The 23,512-nt window shown below is 37.9% G+C and overlaps 2 protein-coding genes across 2 annotated transcripts in view; both read left to right on the top strand.

Moving 5' to 3' along the window:
- The first annotated feature begins 23 nt into the window (after positions 1 to 23).
- LOC136853962 (uncharacterized) lies at positions 24 to 3,757 on the top strand. Its single transcript, XM_067129860.1, has 4 exons — positions 24 to 42; positions 590 to 645; positions 2,250 to 2,521; positions 3,173 to 3,757. Exons 1-4 carry the CDS (start codon positions 24 to 26, stop codon positions 3,393 to 3,395), a joined length of 570 nt encoding a protein of 189 aa, XP_066985961.1. The 3' UTR covers positions 3,396 to 3,757.
- A 9,169-nt stretch (positions 3,758 to 12,926) lies between these two features.
- LOC136854236 (uncharacterized) overlaps positions 12,927 to 23,512 on the top strand; it is a 40,318-nt gene continuing 29,732 nt past the window's right edge. Inside the window, exon 1 of the mRNA XM_067130592.1 lies at positions 12,927 to 14,189. Coding sequence (XP_066986693.1) covers positions 13,979 to 14,189 — 211 coding nt within the window. The 5' untranslated portion in view covers positions 12,927 to 13,978. The remainder of the gene's footprint in view (positions 14,190 to 23,512) is intronic.

Here is a 23,512-nt window from a genome sequence, read left to right as displayed (position 1 = left end):
GAAGGAAATGAAAAATGTCGATGATGGCGTATGTTGAAGGATGTTTGTGGTTATTATTCCTACTCAGCGAAATGAATGCACAACGAATAATGAGAAAATCAATTTACAATAAAATGACAAGAGTTGATATCTGTTTATATATGGGATCATCGTGGCCATATACTGCCAACATATTAGACAGACTTACCTTCAGGGATAGCCTACTGCCAATATCTTATCTTGTAGGGCACCTTGCAAGCAGTAATAATAATGAATATTTGTGAACAATCTTTCGAGTATGCTTAGAAAGAAATACAAAATGTCAAACTCGTATGATTTTTAGAGAGAAAGATAATTTGGTTTTAGATGTAGCCTATTTAATCTTTCGTTAACTATCTACCTGAAACTGCAGTCTTAAACACTAAGAGGTGATAATACGGCAATACCGGTAGTTTACAAACAATTACACAACAACAAACGCGAAACCTAACTACCGGGAACCGATTCTACCTACAACAGGTTCGCTAACAAGCCTTGACGGTGACGTGGAGAACGCCGATTGGTCGTCGAACGGCCAATTGTGACGATCGAAGGTGTAATTTTCTTGCAGCAGATCTTCGCGCGACAGTCATTGTGGAAGAGGTGTGGTGTGACAATGGCTCGCAGGTGAGCTGTGGTTTAATAGTTTAATTTTTATATATACTGGTGTCCGTTCTTCATAGTTTAGTAACCGGCGAGGTGAAAATTCTGTCGGTTCTTATGTTCAGCCTAAGTATTCCAATAGTAGAGTTAAGTGAATTTTATATAGAATTTAGGCCAAGGGCCTAAGAGTCCATTCAGCGCTGAAACGGATATTGACAGTAATAGGTTTGAAGGGTATAACAGGAAGAAAACCTCGCAGTTGCACTATGAATCAATTGTTAGGAGAGGGTGCAAAGTAAGATGGTTTCAGAGAATATGAAAGGAGGTACAGTAATGGGAACTGAAAGGGTTGCAGATAGGGGCCAAAGGCACGTTGCAAAGAAAGAACCTTAATGCCTACAGTAGAGTTACATGGAGTAAAGGCTATGCTAGAAATTGTTTGATAGGAACTGAAAGTTAAGCTGTGATTTGTTGAAGCCATTGTATCGCTCCGGTAAACGTTGTAATCTTGTTTTAGTTTACTCAGAAATGAGATATTTTAATGTACGGTTGACTCTATATACTGTGTGAGCGCACATCAACTCTCTAAATACTTTATATAGTTTATTAGTTTTTGAGAACACTTTAAATTTAAAAATTTATTGAAGTATTTAGTTTGCGTAGTGTTATGAGGTTCTGTGTTCAGCTTATGTAGTCGGTCTTGGCTAGACTCTAGTTACTGAATCCTCCAGCTTTCACTGAAAGCTGGAGTGACCTGTGGCAAGGTAAATTTGATTTGAGTATACTTGCTAGGTCAGTTTTTGGTTGCTCGTTTCCCCAACTCTGTACTGCGGAAGTTAACATAAGCCTCTTTCTATAATTTTGGTGCACGAGGCCTCATTCGGTGACAGGGCAGAAGGACTTAGATTGAGAATTTACTTTACAGGCTGTTACATTCCCTCGAAAAGAGGGAAGAAATTGTAATATTTATACTGAATATTTTAACTTCTGGCATATACTAGCTGCTGTCCCAGACACGAACTCGGGTTTTACTATTTTAACTGTTCGTTTTCAACAGCACAAAATTTGAGACCCTCCTATGGGCTGTTAATTGGGTCATATCTTCCGGTGACATTGCGATACTGCTTTTATGGTAAGTTGTAGGTATCAGGAAGACTGAGTACCGGGACAAATATTTTTTTTTTTTGTTACCATAGTTGGGGATTTGACAATTAATATGGTGTACAGAGTGACAGCACTATTTTGTCATGTATGGGTCTGCGGGTTCTCGCGGGGAGCGTTTGTCGGAGTGGGACCTTTTGAAAAAAGGTGAGGAACCGTGATCAGTCTTATGGACTCAAACTGGGTGCCCATTTTCACTTTGCAGGCAACTTTGACACCTATAAGTAAGTAAACTCTTGGACAGACTTAAATTTTGTGGGAAGGTATTATCCAACTTTATGTACGAAATCAGTATGGCCTGTCAAGTATAATAAGGTGACAATTTATCTGCAAGTTCTTAAGTAATTGGGAACTCGAAAACTTTAAATTTTACAGTTCATCGAATGCGTTTTTTGATGCTTATAATACAGATTGTATTTCATATCTCTAAGTAATTTTGTTTAATCAAATTTTACCTTTTGTTACAGGTTAGCCACTTACATAGGCTTGGTAGCCTGGCTGGTGGGTGTTGTGGCAGGAAGGGTGTGCCGATCGACGATGACGAATACCAGGCGATATACGACGATAACCACACTTTCGTCGGAGAAGGATTCACTCCCGAGAGCGGGCATTCCGGTGCAGGAATACTTCACGGGTTTCTTAACTTGGAAAGAGATAAGCATTCCGAAACGAATGAGAAACCTGGGAGTGTTTCTTCGATGTACGTGGACAGTCGCCTTGCTGGCAATTTCCTCTACAGGTAAGTGTTTGTGGATGTGGGACGAAGCAGTTATTCAGAGGGGTGTTGGAAGTTGGGTGCAATAAGTTTAAAGGCTTGCGTTAATTCAGTTTAATTTCCACCCAATTCCTGCTCGTTACTTTAATCCTACTTGTTAGTGCAATGTATCTTGTTCAAGTAGTTGACTGAAGCAGAAGATAAATTAAGTCGTAGTTCACTTGGCTATGTTAAATGAACCTCTCAATACCTTGCTTTTGCAAGATAAATTAGCAGTCGTAGTTTACTTGGCTATGTTAAATGAACCTCTCAGTACCTTGCTTTTGCAAGATAAATTAGCAGTCGTAGTTCACTTGGCTTTGTTAAATGAACCTCTCAATACCTTGCTTTTGCAAGATAAATTAGCAGTCGTAGTTTACTTGGCTATGTTAAATGAACCTCTCAGTACCTTGCTTTTGCAAGATAAATTAGCAGTCGTAGTTCACTTGGCTATGTTAAATGAACCTCTCAATACCTTGCTTTCGCAGTGTCGTTGCTCTTCTCTTCAAGCAAACTTCAGTTGAAGTCAAATTTGTTTTTAAGTAACTAAAACTTTATCCATAATAATCTGATAATGAATGCAGTCTTTCTAGGAGATTTAAGCCTTAATAATATTAACGCTGTTTATCATTTCAGTCTTCTAGGCTTCGTTCTGGGCGGAGGCCTCCTCTTCGTCTCTCTCTTCGACCCAACGAGGAAACCGGTGATTAAGTTTTTCGATCGACTCTTCGGGAGTCGAGCCAATCGACGCCGGAGGGACATTGGACAGGGACTCGAGGGCCACGTGGCTGCCGCTTTCGACGCCTTCACCAATGCTATTGACAAGATGGAGCTGGTTTCTAAAATAGCAAGGAATTAAAATCTCCAGTTTTAGATGTATTAATATTTTTAAGGATAACCTTGGTAACTGAAGTGTTTTAAATATCATGTATTTAACTGTATAGGAATGTAGGTTTTCAGAATATTAGTATTTAACATGGCTAAATGTGGCTTCAAGTGTTCAGAATCTGAGCAGAAATTAGGCTTCCAAAGTTCTGCTGTATTTAATGGGTAGTTTAATGATCCAACAAGTCTTAATTTGATTTAATTATGAATGTTGTACAATGACTGAGATCAGGCTTGTAAAATGAAGTTCATGGGCTGGGTATAACCATGGACTTTTTGTGGTTTTATTATACTAATCCAGTTGATGCATGCAGGCAAAATAAAAGCTATAACAACTGTACGTGTTTCAGTCCCTTTTGAGGTTGGTAAAGGTTAGAACTGGTGTAAAACCAGCCGCCACTGACCTACACTAGCTGAGAGAGGACCCAGTACACAATTTGTCTACAATCCTGAGTACTCGAAAACTAGGCTACAGTATTGAAATGAGGTTAAGCGAGTGAAGATTGGCTACAACTGAGCCGCTACGTAGTTTATACAGTTTGAGCATTGTATACTTTCACGAAAGAAACGCTAGTATGTAACATACCAGTTGTGGAATTACGGTAATTCTGCATGGGAACACCACAAAATTTAGTGTTTCATTAATAGGAAAGGGTAGGTTGGCACCTTGGCAAAAGTGTCAATACTTTTTCAGGAGCAGTCGAAGAAAATAGAAATTGAAATTTAAAAATAACTAGGACGAAATTATGGATATAGTGTAACTAGAGACTACCTGTAAAGGCCGGGTAGATTAACGGTCGTTGGCCATGGTCGCTCAGTTGACGAAAAGCTGTTACAGACTTTGGCAAATAAAATTCCATGGTCATTACTTTTGAAGGCTAATAAAGCTGGCGATGGATGACTATTGGGAGTTAGAGTAACCGAAGACAAGAGGCTTACTGTCTATTACACACCGAACCAGGAATGTAGGCTATTGTAGATTGCAACAAACATCGGGAGATTGCACAATTATTCCGCAATATTACTGTGATAGCCGGTTTACACCGGAATATACTCGAAAGTGTAAGAACCATGCCTTCAGTAATCATGATATCTTGACAGTTAAGCAAGTGTGCTGACTGAATGGAAGAAAAAATAACAATGTGTCTACACATGATGCACGTACAGTCGCGTCTGTAAATGACTCCTAGTTACAGAACAAGACTCCACAATGCAGTATAAAGTTTTCTATGTATTTCATCTAGAAACAGGGTCATTTAAGGAAGCCTGTTATCAACAGGAACGTTTGCATGCAAGAGTATTTAAGGCAACAACAATATACATTACCTACATTGAGTATTTAGATGATAAAGCATGCTTTCCATCGCCTAAAAATATAATTTACGCCAAACTGCTTAATTATGATTCAAGACTGGTGTATTAAAGCATCGAATTTACGTTTACATAACGGTGTAGTAAGGTATTTTGAAGTCAACCGTGGCTATTAAAATAAACGAGTCTGCCATTTAAATGGATGCATGGCTGAAGGTTTGGTTTTCGAGCTAAATTTCTTAAAGAAAACGTTAGCAGTCGACATGTTTCATGGATGACAATTTTATTATTTTGAAATGGCTAACCTTAAAATTAATAAAAATGGGGTTACATGTTTCTGTGTTTTTATCTCATTTTTTGATATTCTAATTATTGAGTTTTTGGAGAGAGTACAACGCCGGGGACGGTGAATGTCCAGAAGAACTCCGCATGCATAAAGTACCAAAATTAAAAGTAAAATGTAATATTTTTCATATTTAAAGCGTTTTAGACCACTTCTTATGAGGAGGAAACACCCACAATTTTGCCATATTAGCTATGGAGGGCGTTGGAGGACAGGTATTGTCTAACCTTATAAGTCAAAAATCGAAAATCATTCGATGGGGAACTAGTTTTTCTGAGAAACATTACACTTTCCGAGAAACATTACAGTAAAAAACTCATTTTCGAACTAACTCCAGTAAGATTTCAAGGATGCTGATTAGATAATCATTAATATCTCGGATATGGTGAGTCTCCTCAAAAAGTGTTCAGAGACAAAGTTTTATTATTTTATATTGTGAAAATTATAGTGTGACCTATTTTCTTATATCTCACCGCGGAGTTGTTCTGGACATTGACCCCGGGGACAGGTTTCGCAGACGAAAACAAAAGCAACCTTTCCTAGGATGCTTTGTCCTGACCTGACCAGACTTTAGCTTCCTAACTTCACTTAAAGCGCCGTGACCTGACCTTGATTGGGCCTTGATTCTAGAAAATGATTTTTGGATAGAGCATGCACCATTCACGTTCTCTTACAACGTAAAATGTAGTTCGGTAATTTTTGGATGCGGAAAAGTATGCTTCTTTTCAAGGTTACTAGGTGATTAATTATCCAACCTATTTACCTGTATATATATATATATATATATATATATATATATATATATATATATATATATATGTATATATTATATATATACATATGTATAATGTATATATGTATATATATAGATATGTATATACTTCCATATTTATGTATATATATTATATAATATATATATATATATATATATATATATATATATGAGGGGGACCCAAAAGTAACCGGAATTGTGTCATAGATTTTTATTCAGTTATTGTTACATGTTTACAGTCTTATCACCTTAAAGTATTCTCCATTTGAAGCAATGCTTATCCAGACGTGTTTTCCACTGTTGAAAGCAATTCTGGAACTCTTGTGAGTTATGGCTTTTAATGACTCCGTCGTTTTTCTTCTGAACCTCTTCAACGTCTGCAAAACGGTTTCCTTTGAGGGCTTTCTTCATTCAGGGAACAAAAAGAAGTCACAGGGAGCAAGATCAGGTGAATAGGGAGGGTGGGTAAGTGTGGTCATGCCATTCTTGGTCAGAAACTGTCTCACACTCAAGGCAGTGTGCGCTGGTGCATTGTCGTGATGAAGCCACCACCTCCACTTTGCCGGTCGGGGCAAAGTGGAGGGTGGTGGCTTCATCACGACAATGCACCAGCGCACATAACCCCCCTAACCCGATCTTGCAGATGACACTTTTGTTCCCGAATGAAGAAAGCCCTCAAAGGAAACCGTTTTGCAGACGTTGAAGAGGTTACAAAACAAGAGTTCCAGAATTGCTTTCAACAGTGGAAAACACAAAATGCATTGCTTCAAATGGAAATACTTTGAATTAAAATGTAAACATGTAACAATAACTGAAAATGAGTTATTTTTGTCTCTATATATATATATATATATATATATATATACACAGATGGTAAATAGATAATAAACAGTTACACAAGATTACAAAACCGACAAAATATACAAATGAATAAAAATTAATAAAATGAACATTCCAGTCACCACTGTACAAACCGCCTGATTTTGGAACTATTTCCATCAACTGTCGAAAAACGACCCACGAATAAAGAGTTCTGACTCTGCAGCATTAAGCGTGAAGGAGCAAGTAATGAGACCTGATTTCTATAATGTTTGAAAAGAAAAGTAAACAAGTAAAAAATGCGCCGAAGTTTCTTCAGGGCAATCGTGTTTTCTGTACAGCGTATAAGCAAGGCCACCGAAAATAGATCTATCTTTCGGTGGTCTCGATACAGTGTTGTATGAGCCGCGGCCCATGAATCTTTAACAACGGGTCGGTGGTGGCCTCTCCTATATCGTTGCCAGATGCCTGAGTATGGCTACATTTGACCTCAAATAAAAAACTAATGAGACTAGAGGTCTGCAATTTGGTGTGTTTGATGATTGGAGGGTGGATGACCAACATACCAATTTGCAGCCCTCTAGCCTCAGTAGTTGTTAAGATCTGAGGGCGGACGGACAGACAAAGCCGGCACAATAGTTTTCTTTTACAGAAAACTAAAACACATTAAGGAAACAAATGAATGCTGAGAACCGACAGTGGCTTGCGGAAGAAAGAGTTCCAGACTATATAGTAAGACTTATGAAACTGACTCGAATATGAAATTACGCAAAGGAAATTCTTGCAACACCTTTATCTCTGTCTATCTATCTATCTATCTATCTCTCATTAAGGAAAATGAAAACAAACTCACCTATAAGCTACCAACTTTGAAGCTGAAATGTTGACGAATATAAATGCATCAGATCTATTCTTTGCAAGCACCTTCTGCATTGTTAGTTGAAATTGATTGCTGAAGTTGAATACTTCGATCTATCATCTAACCTTGAGACATTAATAATTTGTTTTCTCGTATTTTCAATACAGTTATTAAGATGGTGAGTTAAATTAGCAGCTAACTGTACATCAATGGCTCAGGATTCCACAGTATATATACTGTATATTATATATATGTGTGTGTGCTTTAATAGTTTTGCTTGGCATATATTTTATTTATTTCCATTTAAAGATCAGCTAACCATTTACAGTAATGTGGGTGGTGGGGTAGTATGTGTGTGTGAATATGGAAGGGTGAGTTAAATTAGCATCTAGTTGTAATTTAATGGATCAGGATTTCACAATATATATATATATATATACTGTGTGTGTATATATATATATATATATATATATATATATATATATATATATATATATACACACACACACATATATATATATATATATATATATATATATATATATATATATTTGTGTGTGTGCGTGCTTTAATAGTTTTGCTTGGCATACATTTTATTTATTTCCATTTAAAGATCAACTAACCATTTACAGTAATGTGGGTGGTGGGGTAGTATGTGTGTGTGTGTGTGTGTGTGTGTGTGTGTGTGTGTGTGTGTGTGTGTGTGTGTGTGTGTGTGTGTGTGTGTGTGTGTGTGAATATGGAAGGGTGCCGAACATAGAGAGAAACGATGACTTGCGACACGACACTAATGAGATTTAGGCAAGAGAGGGCCCAATAAGGCTCTTAAAATACATTTGAGAGGTTTAAGTGTATACAATATTCTCGTATTCACTGTATAACTATAATTATAACGATAATAATACGAATCCTGAGAAGCTTACGTACGACAGCATTATTAAAGGTGTAGTGGCGACGGGCCTTTTTTTGGGAAAATACGACAATGATGATGCCTCTTGTTAGCGTTATTAGTTAAGAGCGAAGGAAAGTGAGCGTTATTAGTTGAGAGCGAAGGGAAGCGGCGCAAGCTGGAGAGATACCGGAAGTTACGTAGGGAGCAGAGAGCATATTTGTTTGTTAGCTGTTTGCTTGCGCGTTAGCTGTTTGTTTGCTTGCAAGATGAGAGAAATAGGCGTGAATGGAAGGTGACTTTGACGAATACACCTAGACGATGCGTCGTTGTTCAGAGAACTCGCACAGACAGCAGACGAATTTGAGAGTGTTTTAAGAGGGAGCCTCCTAAACGTTGGAATTAAAATTATAATATACAATTTACGCCAAAGACCAAGGTTGGGACCTATGAGGTCATTCACCGCTGATAATGATGTTGAAACAATTTTGAGAGAGGGTGGAAAGTAAGATGGAAGAAAGAGAAAATGAACGGAGGTACAGTTAAAAGGAATGAAAGGGGTCGCAACTAGGGCCCGAAGGGACGCTGCAAAGAACCTTAAGTAATGCCTACAGTGCACCGCGCGAGGTGCACTGACGGCGCCAACTCCCTACGGGGAGAAAGGATGTATGCGTCAGAGCATGCTGAATAAGATACATGGTAAAAAATTTTAAAAATAAATATGGAAAATAAAAAAGGGTTGAAATGTCAGATAAAACTGGAGAACAGAAGTATTCTTTTTTTTTTTTTTTGGTGAAAGGGTTTGCACAGGTGAACATATTCACACTTAGGCTATTCACAGAAGTGAGATGATCATGTAGAGAAAATGGGAAAAGATGAGTTTCTAAAAATCATCCGTACATCAAGTTATCTTGGGGTAAGGAGAAGAGACTGCCTTGATCACTGCTTGACTGTTTGTTCAGCAAAAGCACAAGAAAATTATTTTAATATCAAAGAGTTGCTAGACTTGCAAAAGACAGTGGTGAATGAGATACGTCTAAATACAATTGGCAAGTTATTTATGATTATACATAGACATGTGAGGATATTTTGAAGCCTTGGAAGTATTCTGCAATCTATAGTGCAAGGTTTTTATGCTAACCAGTTGCTTATGATTTATATGGTAACCAGTTGTTTATTTGTTTGCTGCAAAAGCACCTGTTTAAGTTTAAATCTCCAACTTTAATCTTCCGCATTAAGGGTAAACAGAAAGGTGCGTATTTTTCAAGCTATCTTGAACCCAAAACAATTTCTTTTTGTTTTTTAGTCCCAGTGGGAACCCGCTTACTTAAAGGGATTATTTTTATATACCTGATTTGGAACCTAATTTTAATCTATTTAATCTATTTCAGTTAATTCTGTTAGGAAATGGTCATTAGCCTCTTTGTAGCTAAATTCATCGACGTTTAACTTTACAGATTCAGTTTCATAATTCATTCAGTTTTACAGCAAGGTACAAAAGCGGACGTTGAGGGCCTCTTTAATTCGTCCTGAGCTTACAACAGCGAATCTAAGAGTGGTCCCACATTAACAGGTGGCTCCTCTCTCTCTCTCTCTCTCTCTCTCTCTCTCTCTCTCTCTCTCTCTCTCTCTCTCTCTCTCTCTCTCTCTCTCTCTCTCTCTCTCTCTGTGATCTGTTTACGGTGAAGTATATTTATACAGCGTCGCTTTTCTTGTGCAATATTCGTTTGGACTGAAAGGTCTGCTGCGGATAGATAAATCTCACATTCATATACACACTCACATGCACACAGATACACACGCACACACACCTACACACACACACACTCACTCATACTCTCACACACACACCCCTACACACACACTTACTTCTTCTACACACACTTACACACGCACTTATACACACACACACACCTATACACACTTACACACACACTCACACCTACATGCACCCACCCATACACAAACATCTACACCTGCACACACTCACATACACACACCTACACCTACACACACCTACACCTACACCTACACACACACAGAGAGAGAAAACATAGACATACAAGCTATCAAGCACGTTAAGGTATATCTCATTTCCGACTTGTATCACGGACATCAAAAGGATTAAGGAATGGAAATTAAGGAACAAATGGAAAGAAATTATAAACAGAACGTCACTCCTGAAGGGCAACTCGAGAGTCATCTGGTCTGGCCACTGGGTGGGTTGGGTGGGTGGGGGGGGAATTCTAGCTTTCCTCTATGTTCCCGTGTTTTCTGGCGAGTGATTGGCCGTGTTTGATAAAACTTATAAGTGTGAATACTTTCCGTAGTCTTTCGCTTTTGTTGTTTTTGAAATTTTATCTGAAGGATAAAATTTTTGAAATGTGAAGATAATTTTGGATTTAATAACAGTAGCGATGAGAAAGTTATCAGTGCTGAAAATACTTATGATAAAGATAAGGGAAAAGTTAGTAGAGCAACAATACTACTACTACTACTACTACTACTACTACTACTACTACTACTACTACTACTAATAATAATAATAATAATAATAATAATAATAATAATAATAATAATAATAATAATAATAATAATAATCTACTTGGTCCTGTTGTATGTGATACAATACTTCTACCAAGAAACATACAGAGAGTGCAACCATTAATGCAAAGATCCAACTAAATTGTCTCTCCAACATTTCACCCGAATTCCGAAGCCTTCACCTCCTACCAAGCAACAGGAAAGACACTGATAACACTTGAGAAAAAATGAAAAAAAAAAGAAAAAAGGGAAAATGGAAATTGTGACCAGCATGAGAAGCAAGGATAGAAATAAACGCCTCGTTCTATATTCAAGCCGAATTAAAGAGAACCGACCAAGCTTTTGAAGTGATGCTCATTCGTGCAGCAGAGGTCCACACTAGGCCTCTGAGACCCTTGAGCACTTTGCTAAACTTTGGCCAAGGGCCCGTGATGGTGTATGTCAGGTTAATCTAGAAAGGCCAGTCAACGATGTTATGTTTTGATTTTGAATACACAGAGATTAGCCCGCTGACGTGACCTATGAACAATTAAGATTTTGACCTACTTATTTGTTGAATTAAGTCAGTATTCATTTCCAGATAGTTTTCATATGAATGATGACGGTGATTTATCCGTTTCCATTTCATTTTTCCTAAAGATTTCTACTTTTTTGAAAAACAATAGATATTTGGATAATCTTTAGGCTTTTCAAACACGGTTTGTTTTCAATATTTTGGGAATTTTAGTGCAACGAGGAAACTTCCCCTAATTTCAGTACCTTCAGAAAAAAAAAATTAGAGTATTGATAGGTTGCTTAATTTTGGCGGGGCCAGGCTTGTTGTAAGTCAGTTCATTTGACTTTGCGACGTTTTGTAATCGACCTAAGATCCCTGTCGCAACTGTGAGGCCCAGTGCCGTGCATGCATTGTAAAAGGCCAGTATAGATTGAGAAAGAAAACGCAATTATAATAATATGCGTTATGAGTAGGTCTCATTTCCCAGCGAACATGAATCTGCTGGAGAAGCCGTGGGAATGGGTGGGGGCCGGGGGTGATTACGCAATAGTGTGGAGGCGAATTCTGTTCCCATACAAGGTGCTCGAAGTCGAAAATCCAAATAGGGCTTGCCAGAGTGTGGTAAGAAATGGGAAACTTTAGCGAAGTCCGAGAAGTGCGGCCGGACCCACACTGCGGTATTCGGCAACCTCGTGTTTTTCAGAGTTCACTCCCACTGTTGCCAGACACAAGTTTTGCTTACACCCTCCGCGGGCAGTGCCTTCCCAATGCAGTTTTCGACTAAAAACGCAATCGTCGGTTACGGCTAAAATGTACCCATTCCCAAATCGACAACGATGACGCTTCAGGTCCTGACGTGGGACGGCAAAATTGTAATTTCCCCTCTTTTTCCCGGACTTGGCTACACTGATGCCGCTGGTTTAAGCTCTCACGCTAGCTGTGAGGAACAGGTGACGCTCTCAGGCAATATTGATCCTAACACGTTCTTCCCAGCCATTAACAAACATTCGCTTTGGTCGCCTGAAGCTCGTCGTTTCGTTCATTCGGCTTCATCTGGACGAAGCCGATCGTGATTTATCTATAAGTATGAATCGGAAGAATGAGATCGTGTTGGCAGACCACAAATTTACCGGATCTGTAGAAAGCCCGTCATATTATCTAGCAGTTCCAGGCGAGCAGAGAAACGAGTCTTTGCAGTATTAAGGATTTGGAACTAAACCCAAAGAGAATGCTGGAATATGGGAATTTCTGTTTTAGTTTTTACGCCAGATTTCTCGTGAACTGGAAATACTTAAGTGGGGACGAAGCAACATTTTGGAGGGCATTTTAAAATATAAATTTAGAGGGTACAGATAATCCAGATACGAGTTTTCGTCGAGAAACTCGGACTTTTTCGTGAGTGGCCCAGAGGACGGGAACGCGCGAACCATTCTGGAACGGCGACTGAAGGGCGCCTGCGCGCAAAGGGGAACAGGGAGGTGGTGGTAATGTCGGAGAGAGCACTGCCGGGGAAGAGACACTTACTTCTGCGGGTAAAACTGCGACCTGGGCAGTGGTTGTGGTGGGCGTAGCGGTGGGAGTGAGGGTCGTGGGCAAGGAGGGGGCGTTTGTGAAGGCGGAGATACCCCTGCGGGAAAGATCGAGGCCGCAGTCGAAAAAACCCAAGGGGTTGGCCTCCATGCTGGCAGACTATCGTTGTGGTGGCTGACAATTGTTGCTTCCAGTGAAACAGGTGGTAGTGAGGTGACGGAGGACACGGCGGAAGCCTGCTGGAAGCTCTACTGTCCTCTGCATCTCGTCCTGCCTTCCTTGCAAGATGCACAACGAAGTACCCCACAGGCCGTCGCTTTCCGCTGCCTCCTGATGGAACCGCCTATCGGACCTCACCTCGACGCCCTGTTGCTATGCAAGAGAGAGAGAGAGAGAGTGAAGAGAGACCAAGAGCTTCGCGTGTCCCACACTCCCCTTCGGATCATGCAAAAGCGCGCACACACACACACACACACACACACACACGACAACTGGTGGTGTAGTAGCTGAAAGCCGATGTCGAATCCAAGCGCTGATCTATGTGCGAAAATGTCTTTTCCTGTCGTGAAATACTGTCGCTCCTACAAGTTGACCTCAGTGCAAGTGAAATCATAGCAGTGGAAGACGTGGGCTCTGTTATTGTGAATGAGCGAGCGAGCGAGCGCCCCCTATCTCTTTCCCCAAGCAGTGTGAGGAGTGGAAGATAAAGGGGAAAATAAATAAGTGGATGCGATAAGATTCCTTACAGAGAAAGAGATAAGGAAGAAGATAAAAAAAAGTGGCCTCGTTCCTGAGGAAACGGCTCCTCCGCACCTTCCTCCTAAGCTCTCGTCTTTTTTCCTCTTTCGTCTATGAGCGATCGTGAAAAATAAGTGAGGAGAAAGAGAGAAGAAGAAGAAGAAGAAGAAGAAGAAGAAGAAGAAGAAGAAGAAGAGGCGACAAAAAGTGATCACGAGATAAAGGAAACGTCTTACGCTGTCCTTCTTGGAATATAATGTCGTCCCCTCACCATCTACAACGCCTGCTCACTCATCATCACCACAGTCCAAGCGATCCAGGGATGCCACGGTGTTACCTCGTCAAGAAAGTCGTCGTCGCCAACGATGGAGGGGGGAACAAGGGGTGCACGGCCCCCACCTCTCCTACAGCAGGGACCCCCGCGCCACCCACACCACCTGACATGGCAGAGCAGGAGGCCCAAACGCGTAAGTCCCCCCTCGTGTATCACATTCTTTGTTTATGTATGATTTCATGCGCATGATTCATTGGAAATATGCATTTGTAAATAAACGTAAGGTGATATTTTTTTTTATTCATTTCTTTATCGTAGTTATTCGTATTGAATTAAGTTTTCCTCTTGTAAGAAGGACTTCGTTATGATTAGGTGGGTGTAGGTTTCCCAGACACAAGTACTGCTGATATATATATATATATATATATATATATATATATATATATATATATATATATATATATATATATATATATATATATATATATATATATATATATACACATATACATACATATTTATATACTGCATATACACACTTGTGTTAATAAGTGACAAAACATATATACAAAATACCTTAAAACTGAAGTACATTTTTCAAAAGAGTGCTTTCTCGCCTGTATACTTAAGTGTTCATAAGATGCACACACACACACACACGCACACATATGTATATATATATATATGTATATATATATAAAGCACTACCTAAAAATAGATAAGAAATGCAACTTGATATGTAAGTGTTATGCTTTTGCTTAATTACTTAAGCACTGCCGGGTACATTTTGTAAGAAACATTTTAAACATTATTTGTTATAAAATAAAAATAAATAAACAATACTTAGAACATCAGTAAACAAGGAACGAAAACTGAACTCTAACCCAAGCCCTTACAGGCTATTTCGCAGAGACTATGGCGCAGCCCAAAGATTGTGAAAACTGGTTGGACGGTCTAATATTTGGTGAAAATGTGACACCTGTGCCCATCAAAATGGACACAGACACTCCCCTTAGTTGAGGGGAAACGAAGCTGAACGCTAGTGAATGCCCGCAACTTACTTACACTTTTGTTTTTCTTTCTAGTACGCCTTAATAATGTTTCTCGAGCGAGAATCCCTTTTCACCAGGCTTTTCCCACATGAGACACATTCTAGTCTGATCTTCAGTTAGACCCTTTCGGGAATATTACCTTTTCCTTGGAAATCTAAGGGAATCTACTGCTTTGTTGTCTAAAGTCCTTGGAAACCTAAGGGAATCTACTGCTTTGTTGTCTAAAGTCCTTGGAAACCTAAGGGAATCTACTGCTTTGTTGTCTAAAGTCCTTGAAACCTAAGGAATCTACTGCTTTGTTGTCTAAAGTCCTTGGAAACCTAAGGGAATCTACTGCTTTGTTGTCTAGAGTCCTTGGAAACCTAAGGGAATCTTCTGCTTTGTTGTCTAGAGTCCTTGGAAACCTAAGGGAATCTACTGCTTTGTTGTCTAAAGTCCTTGGAAACCTAAGGGAATCTACTGCTTTGTTGTCTAAAGTCCTTGGAAACCTCAGGGAATCTACTGCTTTGTTGTCTAAAGTCCTTGGAAACCTAAGGGAATCTACTGCTTTGTCTAAATTCCTTGGAAACCTAAGGGAATCTACTGCTTTGTTGTCTAAAGTCCTTGGAAACCTAAGGGAATCTACTGCTTTGTTGTCTAAAGTCCTTGGAAACCTAAGGGAATCTACTGCTTTGTTGTCTAAAGTCCTTGGAAACCTAAGGGAATCTACTGCTTTGTTGTCTAAAGTCCTTGGAAACCTAAGGGAATCTACTGCTTTGTTGTCTAAAGCCCTTGGAAACCTAAGGGAATCTACTGCTTTGTTGTCTAAAGTGAAAAACTGATCTACACACATCTAATGCTTATAGTCTGCTAAAAAACCAATGCAGCTTCAGTAATATTCTCAGCCAGAAGTTCGCAATAACTTCCCCAATTCAAGGGTCTTCTGCTCGTTCCTACTCGTTTCTCTCAGAGGTCTTTGACCTGAAATGGTTCTAAGGCTCGTTCTTTGTTATTCCTATATTTTTCCTAAAAATATTTCCACCGAATTTAATACTGAAGTGAGGATTCTTCTTTATTAGTACCTTGCGTCTTTTGGGAGCATTTTAATTTATACACTAAGCGGTATTCAAGTACTTTCCATTGCAGAGACTGGATCCATAATTTGCAGTCCGAACCAGTAGCTGCTCAAAGCCATTACCAACAAGTACCAGGTAGCAAATCCAAAGACTTCAAACCATCAGCGGAGCCATTGTTGAGAGCCCCAGTCCGTAATCCCATAAAGGAAGACCTGTTTTAAACCTCTCTTAATCTCCAACCTGTAGCTTCCTGTAGCAGCTTACTGCTGTCCTTCATATCAACAGCCGTGTAGCCTTTCACACTGACAAAGAAACTGAGGACATTTATATGCAATATGCATATAAATGCAACTTAACAATATGCAACTTTAAAAGCTGGGTATTGTTCCTTCACAACATAAGTTAAACTGCTATTCCTCACAGTAACTCCCTAACCTGTGAGCGTTCACGGCAATGATTCTCTTGCTACCTCCAGTGAAACTAGCCAGTTTCCAGTCAGTGACAGAAATCTGAGACTGTACCTTCAGAACAGTCTATAGGCTAAAATCACAAAATCCTCTTGTACTTGTTCTTAGCAATATCAAAAAGCTGTAAGCCTTCAGAGAAGTGATTTCACAGCAGTCCTCGAGTTACCAACGTATATAGCAACATCCGAGTTCTGGCTCCTGTAGCAATTTCAAACAGCAACCCTATGTACTCACATTTTTGTCTATTTATTTTTTAATTTGTTGATTTATTTGTTCTTTTCTGATAACTGACCTCTTCTTTCTGTATTTCCTGTTACCTTCTGTTACCTCTTTCAAGTGAATACCATTTTCTATGGATGATTGAATTTCAGGTCAATGACCCCTGTGGGCTTGTTCCATATGAAATGGGTTCGTCTTCTAAATAATAATAATAATAATAATAATAATAATAATAATAATAATAATAATAATAATAATAATAATAATATCCTTGAAAACAATCTATCTTTTCAAATGAAATTCCACTGAATATTTTATTCATGGACATTACTTTTTCAGTGAAATTTATCTAACATCATTTCCTCTCTTGTTCTTTCACACAGATATAGGAATTATCTAAATAAATGAAATAAAGCTCTAACTATTGTCTGGGTTTTAAATTGACAAGAAAAGACGTTCAATTTTGATTAATAAAAGGGAGGGGGAGGGGGGGATTGTATCCTTAGACTGTGAACATTTCATACGAAAAAGAAATGACTTAAAAGAAATTTTCGTCCCAGGGACGACTGACCTTTATGCTCGATGGGCCATTTTTAACTCTGCTCTAATCTCAAAGGGGTCTGTTCTTTTCTCTTGACCGAGGTCGTATCTACATTTTTGCCTTTTTTTATTTTACTTCTTTTCTTGACATCAAAAAAGATCTTTGAAGCGTATTGTGCTTCCGTCTCCAGAAGTCAAAGGTCGTTTCATTTCAGTTGAGTTCTGACTCCTCCATAACCTATCTAACTCCTTTATCATTACGGTTATGGTTTAGGGGAGAGGTGACCCTCCATAGCCTATCTAATTCCTTTATCATTAGGGACCTGTTTTAAGAGAAAGAAGGGCATTTTGTGATCCCTGAATCCATAGAATGTCGTCATGCCTGTACAAACCCATTCATAACAAAAAAAAAGTCACTCCAAACATAACGCCTAAATCTTCTGCAACTTCGAGTCAGAACTTGAAAGGATCGCGTTCGAGAGATGTTTTTCAACGCGTGCATGTTTGGCCAGGTATGGCGGCTTTCCTCCTCGAACTTGTTTGCTCCAGGTGAGCCGGGGGATATTTTCGGGAGAGAAAAATAAACAGACTCGTAAAACCCAACGCCCGGGAGGAAAGTTTTTGAGATACGTAAAGTTACCACCGACAGGTGGTCCGATGTAGTTCGTCTCATGGGGAAGATATGTAGACCCGCTAAGAGAGAGAGAGAGAGAGAGAGAGAGAGAGAGAGAGTGTGTGAGTTGATATCACTGATTCGCCTCATGCAAATATTCAGGAATAATTTCACTGGAATCTAATTTAGATATCTGCTATTGTGACACGTACAGTATCTGTCAAAAGTCCAAGAGGCGTTCCTCAAAAATATTGCCTCGTCTTTGCATCGATTTTTACCCTTAAAGTAAAAACTTACTTGAAAAAAAAAGCCCGTACCTTCTGGATTTACGCCCGGGGAGTCAAGCAAGCTCGTTGATGCTGTGTTTTCGTAATTTATTAACAATTAAGATCCTTTTTTCCTCTCGGGAGCGACAGGATTTGCTGAACAGCCGCACCGACACAGTAAATGTGCCTCACTGTCGAACTTCTCAGCTCCAGAGGTTCTTTATTCCTCACACCGTTGGACTGTGGAACAGTCTCACTGAGGATGTCAGTGCAATTAGAATTTCAGAAGTTCGAGCGAAGTTGCAATGCATTATTACCCTAAATCAATTCTCCTTGTATTTTACTTAAATTTTCATCTTTTTACTTTATTTACTTGTTAAGTTTGTTTTTTCTTTTCTGATAACTGATCTCTTCTTGATGTAATTCCCTTCTATTATTTCTTTCAAATGAACAACATATTCTTTGGAGCCTGAATTTTAAACCAATGGCCCCTGTGGGCTTGTTCCATATGAATAGGGTTCATCTTCCTAATAATAATAATAATAATAATAATAATAATAATAATAATAATAATAATAATAATAATAATAATAATAGTGGAGAAACAAATCCACGGTTATGTATATGTACATATATTTAAAGATGAATCTGTACAGAGAGCTTTCGGGAATCTGCTCGATTCCGGTTTTCAAAGGGGATTGAAGAGGGGGAATCGAGCAGATTCCCGAAAGCTTCCTGTACAGATTTATCTTTAAATATATGTACATAATACATGACTGTGGATTTACTTTTCCATTTCAAGATTCATGCTAACTATGAGTATTTTTTTTTAATAATAATAATAATAATAATAATAATAATAATAATAATAATAATAATAATAATAATAATAAAGACTGATCCCGATTTCTTTTCGAAACACAACTGTCGTCCCGAAGCAAGTGTTCGGAGAGAGAGCAGGGTAATGGCTACGCCTTCTTTAAGCCCCGTGGGAAAGGGACGCCCGGGGGAACGATAGATTGCTTAAATGATTATAAGCTGTACGAATGATCTCACGTCTAGCTGCGATAAATGACTCCGGAGGAAATACTCTTTACTATTCGTAGTATGAAAGGGAGAGCGTGGACTGGGCTAAGAAGAGGCGCTGGGAAATTACTTGGCGGAGTGATACGTACGTCCTTGAACTTTTACAAAAAAGAATCCATGCACAGAATTTAGAAGTGTTATTTTTAACTAGGTGTTTCGAGGCGTGGACTTTTAATGTTCTTGGTGGTTTCGTATATTTTTGTAAACGTTCATTGCACGTTCTCGTTAGTAGTTTTGGAGTATTGGTTGTAAACATTCATACATTTTTGTAAACATTTACAAGTTTTGGAATGTTGGTTGTGAACATCCGTACATTTTTGTGAACAATCTTTAGAAGTTTTGGAGTATTGGTTGCAAACATTCTTACATTTTTGTAAACATTTACAAGTTTTGGAATGTTGGTTGTGAACATCCGTACATTTTTGTGAACAGTCTTTAGAAGTTTTGGAGTACTGGTTGAGAACATTCGAATAATTTTCTGAACTTTCTTCAAGTTTAGAAGTTAAGGAATACTCGTTGCGAATACTCGTATACTTTTGTGAGCATTCGTTAGTAGCTTTGGAGTAGTGGTTGACGTGGCTTCAAAATATCGAGTTAATGCTCATCCACTTCTCCAATTTTGCCGCATTCGTACAGTCCTCTTGTGCAATTAGTGAACTGTATTCCAATATCGGGGATATTAGATATTAGTGCAACTGGTATTGGGATATTGAAATCAAGTCAGCGAAACTTTAGTGTTTGTTTGCACTGCGATGCATGACCGCCTTAACACAATTCTCCTTTTATTATTTTAATAATTTACTTATATTTTTGTTTGTTTTTTTATTTATTATTTGTTAATCTGTTTTTATAATAACTGATCTTCTCTTTCTGTATTCCCCTTTACCTTCTGTTATTTCTTTCGAATGAACACCATATTCTTTGGAAGCTTCCATTTCAAGTCAGTGGCCCCTGTGGTGGGCTTGTTCCATGTGAATAGGGTTTATCTTCTGAATAATAATAATAATAATAATAATAATAATAATAATAATAATAATAATAATAATAATAATAATAATAATAATAAGTATTAATGTATTTTATATGCACCCAACCTTTGAACGATAGTGTATCTAGGTGCTAGTGTATCTGTTCATCGAGCATTAATGAACAGTTATATTTCTGCAATCGGTCCAACTGACAAGTCTTTTGGAAAGAACATCATTGTGATTTTTCATCTAAGTTTTATACATACCTTACGATCTCAGACAAGAACAAAAGGTAACTCAAGAACCTGCGATGGAATTTTATATTGCCTTTGTGATTCTGGAACAACAAACGTTCACAACGAAATTTCTTTTCTTTTTTAAATGTGGGCGTTACGTAGCAGGAAACACATAACGCTTGTGTTTTCAGCTAGGGAAGTGATCTTTTGATGGAGACCAATTGGGTAAATGGTGTATGTTAAGGTCCTCGAAGAGTATGAGTGACCGGCTCCTATCTGAGTCTTCATTTATTATTATTATTATTTTATTGTTATTAAATATTATTATTATTATTATTAAAACATTAAAAATGTTCATAGTAGCATGAGTCTTAAAAATGGAAAAGCAAGTCTTACAGTTATGTATATGTACATATATTTAAAGATAAATTCTATATTGATCTATCTTTAAATATATGTACTCTCATAACTGTGGATTTTTTCTTCATTATTATTATTATTATTATTATTATTATTATTATTATTATTATTATTATTATTATTATTATTATTATTATTATTCAGAAGATGAACCCTATTCATGGAACAACTCTACTCGGCCAATGACTTGAAATTCAAGCTTCATAAGAATATGGTGTTCACTTAACAGAGGTTAAAAGGAAATAAGAAAGAAGAGATCAGTAATTAAAAAAGAAAAATAAAAGTTACAATTAAACGTGATCTTTCTTTCACTCGGTCCAAATTCCTTTTAAACAATCCCCCCTTCCTCTTCCTCCACCCCTCCCCCCCCTCCTCAAAATCTGGTAGGGCAAGTGACTTCAGGGCGAAGTAGTTCTTCAGTATTTCATTCAATCCCTCCAACCAAACACGAACCCAAATAATGGTGATACACTGAAACTTGTGGCTCTGAACACTTTCTTAAGCAGTATCAATCACAATTTTCTTTGCTACTTTAGCACTTAGAAGGCTATTTAAAGCAGAGAGGTGAGTGGCATTATCGATTAGGAAGGGTGGAATGATTCTACAGGATACTTTCATTGTGAGAGAGAGAGTTCCTGAAGATGAAAGTTCACAAGCCTTTTTATCTTCTGTGTTAATCTCAGTTTCTGCTTCATATTTAGATCATCGTACAATACAGTTTCTATCAAGTTACATAGATGGACTCTAAGAAATGTTATTTTTGGTCTGTAAAATGGCTTTCCGATTAATCAGAGCTGTTCCTTATGAAGTAAAATGTCAGTATCGACATGTGGTTACAGTGTTGTCGACAAAGTATCTAAGAAATGTTGAAATGTTATTTGTCACCACCATGAAACTGATGAGATTAAGCGCTGATGGCGTTATGCAGGTATTTACTAATTCACGTGAAACACAAACACAAATATTTCGTCAACTGTACCAAAATGACACCCTTTCCACAGCGTCCCGCATAACCAGTAAAAACCAGAGCAATTGTGCATTTTTGATAAAAGTACCAAAAATGGCAAACACGTACACCAGTCTGTTCCAAGTAAGTTAATTTGGCCAGCCACCCCGCCCCCTCCCTTCCCCTCTTATTTAGCTCAGGGCAGGCATTATTATTATTATTATTATTATTATTATTATTATTATTATTATTTAGCTCACGGAACGCATTATTATTATTATTATTATTATTATTATTATTATTATTATTATTATTATTATTATTATTATTATTATTACTCAGAAAATGAATCCTATTCATACAGAACAAGCCCACATACTTGAAATTCAAACTTCCAAAGAATATGGTGCTGATTTGAAAGAAATAACAGAAGTACAGAAAGAAAGAATCAGCTATCAGAGAAAAATAAATTAACAAAGTAATAAATAAATGAATGAAAATGTCAGTAAATTATCAAAACACAAGGAGAATTGGACTTTTGAGGTTCGATTTACAGATTTACAAATGGACTGTTCCACAGTCCAACGGTGAGAGGAATCAAGGCATGGCTCTTATTTCACAAAGGGAAGGTGCTCATTGATTGCAAGAATACAACTGACAGACCTAAACAGCTAACCATAAGCACTAGTAATGCCTCAAGTGAGAACCGGGCTTACCAAATTTGGGGGAATTTGGCAAACGGCGATACACCCTTGGCTGATCTTTCTGTTTCGACAGAAGCTTTTGTAAATTGATTTTCCATTTATTTGGGAAAGTATTTATATACTTTTACCACTACCAAACAGTAGTTTATCATTTTAAAAGCGGAACCACAAGTAAAAATTGAGGGGGTAACAGAGGAGATGGTCGAGAACGCACGTCCTGACCATAGGGACGTTACGTACCGTCCCAAAATTCGGACTAAGATAGCCCCATTCTGCATACTTATTTAAAGGCCAGTGGCGAGAGAGTTGGGTAAAGCTTAATGACGGCGTTTCATTCTGTGGATATATATATATATATATATATATATATATATATATATATATATATATATATATATATATATATATATATATATATATATATATTGAGAGGCTTTTTTTCCTTTAGTCTTCTGTTCCTCATATCCTTCAAAATCCTGATTTATTTTGCACTGCGATTTCTTCGGTTTTATTTTTAACCTATATCACTTTTACTTTATTCCTGTACTCCCACATACCAAAGAGCTAGCATGTCTTATTTCTAGATGATCCTCTTAAACATTTTTCCGGTGGCCATACTCTTTCAAGCATACGACAAACTGTTCCAAATGTCTACATACCATCTTCTCTCCATGAATAAAAGTTACCTGATTATTTATAAATACGTTAATAAATGTAATATTTCTTTATCTTTTGTTATGGACATATTTGTAACTGGCTAATCCTTAATTTTATCTTATCATCAGGAGACCATGCACACTCTTTTTACACTTACACACGATCTGTGACACAAAAACTGTTTCACTAATTTTGTGCAAATTCTGTTAAAAACTATTTTTCTGGTCTGGAATCGAGAAAAGATTTATTAGGAATATTGTTATAGCCGGAAGATTTATATTTCTTTT

This window comes from Macrobrachium rosenbergii, chromosome 28 (assembly GCF_040412425.1).
Source record: "Macrobrachium rosenbergii isolate ZJJX-2024 chromosome 28, ASM4041242v1, whole genome shotgun sequence".
NCBI lineage: Eukaryota > Metazoa > Arthropoda > Malacostraca > Decapoda > Palaemonidae > Macrobrachium > Macrobrachium rosenbergii.
The sequence above is the reverse complement of the archived record's forward strand: the minus strand, read 5'-3'. Positions and strand labels throughout refer to the sequence as shown.

What these genes read in the sequence shown, in the direction of transcription:
- LOC136853962 (XM_067129860.1), top strand. An exon ending in GGTGTGACAATGGCTCGCAG is followed by an intron (nt 646 to 2,249) that starts GTGAGCTGTGGT and finishes CTTTTGTTACAG; the next exon opens with GTTAGCCACTTACATAGGCT. An exon ending in GCTGGCAATTTCCTCTACAG is followed by an intron (nt 2,522 to 3,172) that starts GTAAGTGTTTGT and finishes TTATCATTTCAG; the next exon opens with TCTTCTAGGCTTCGTTCTGG.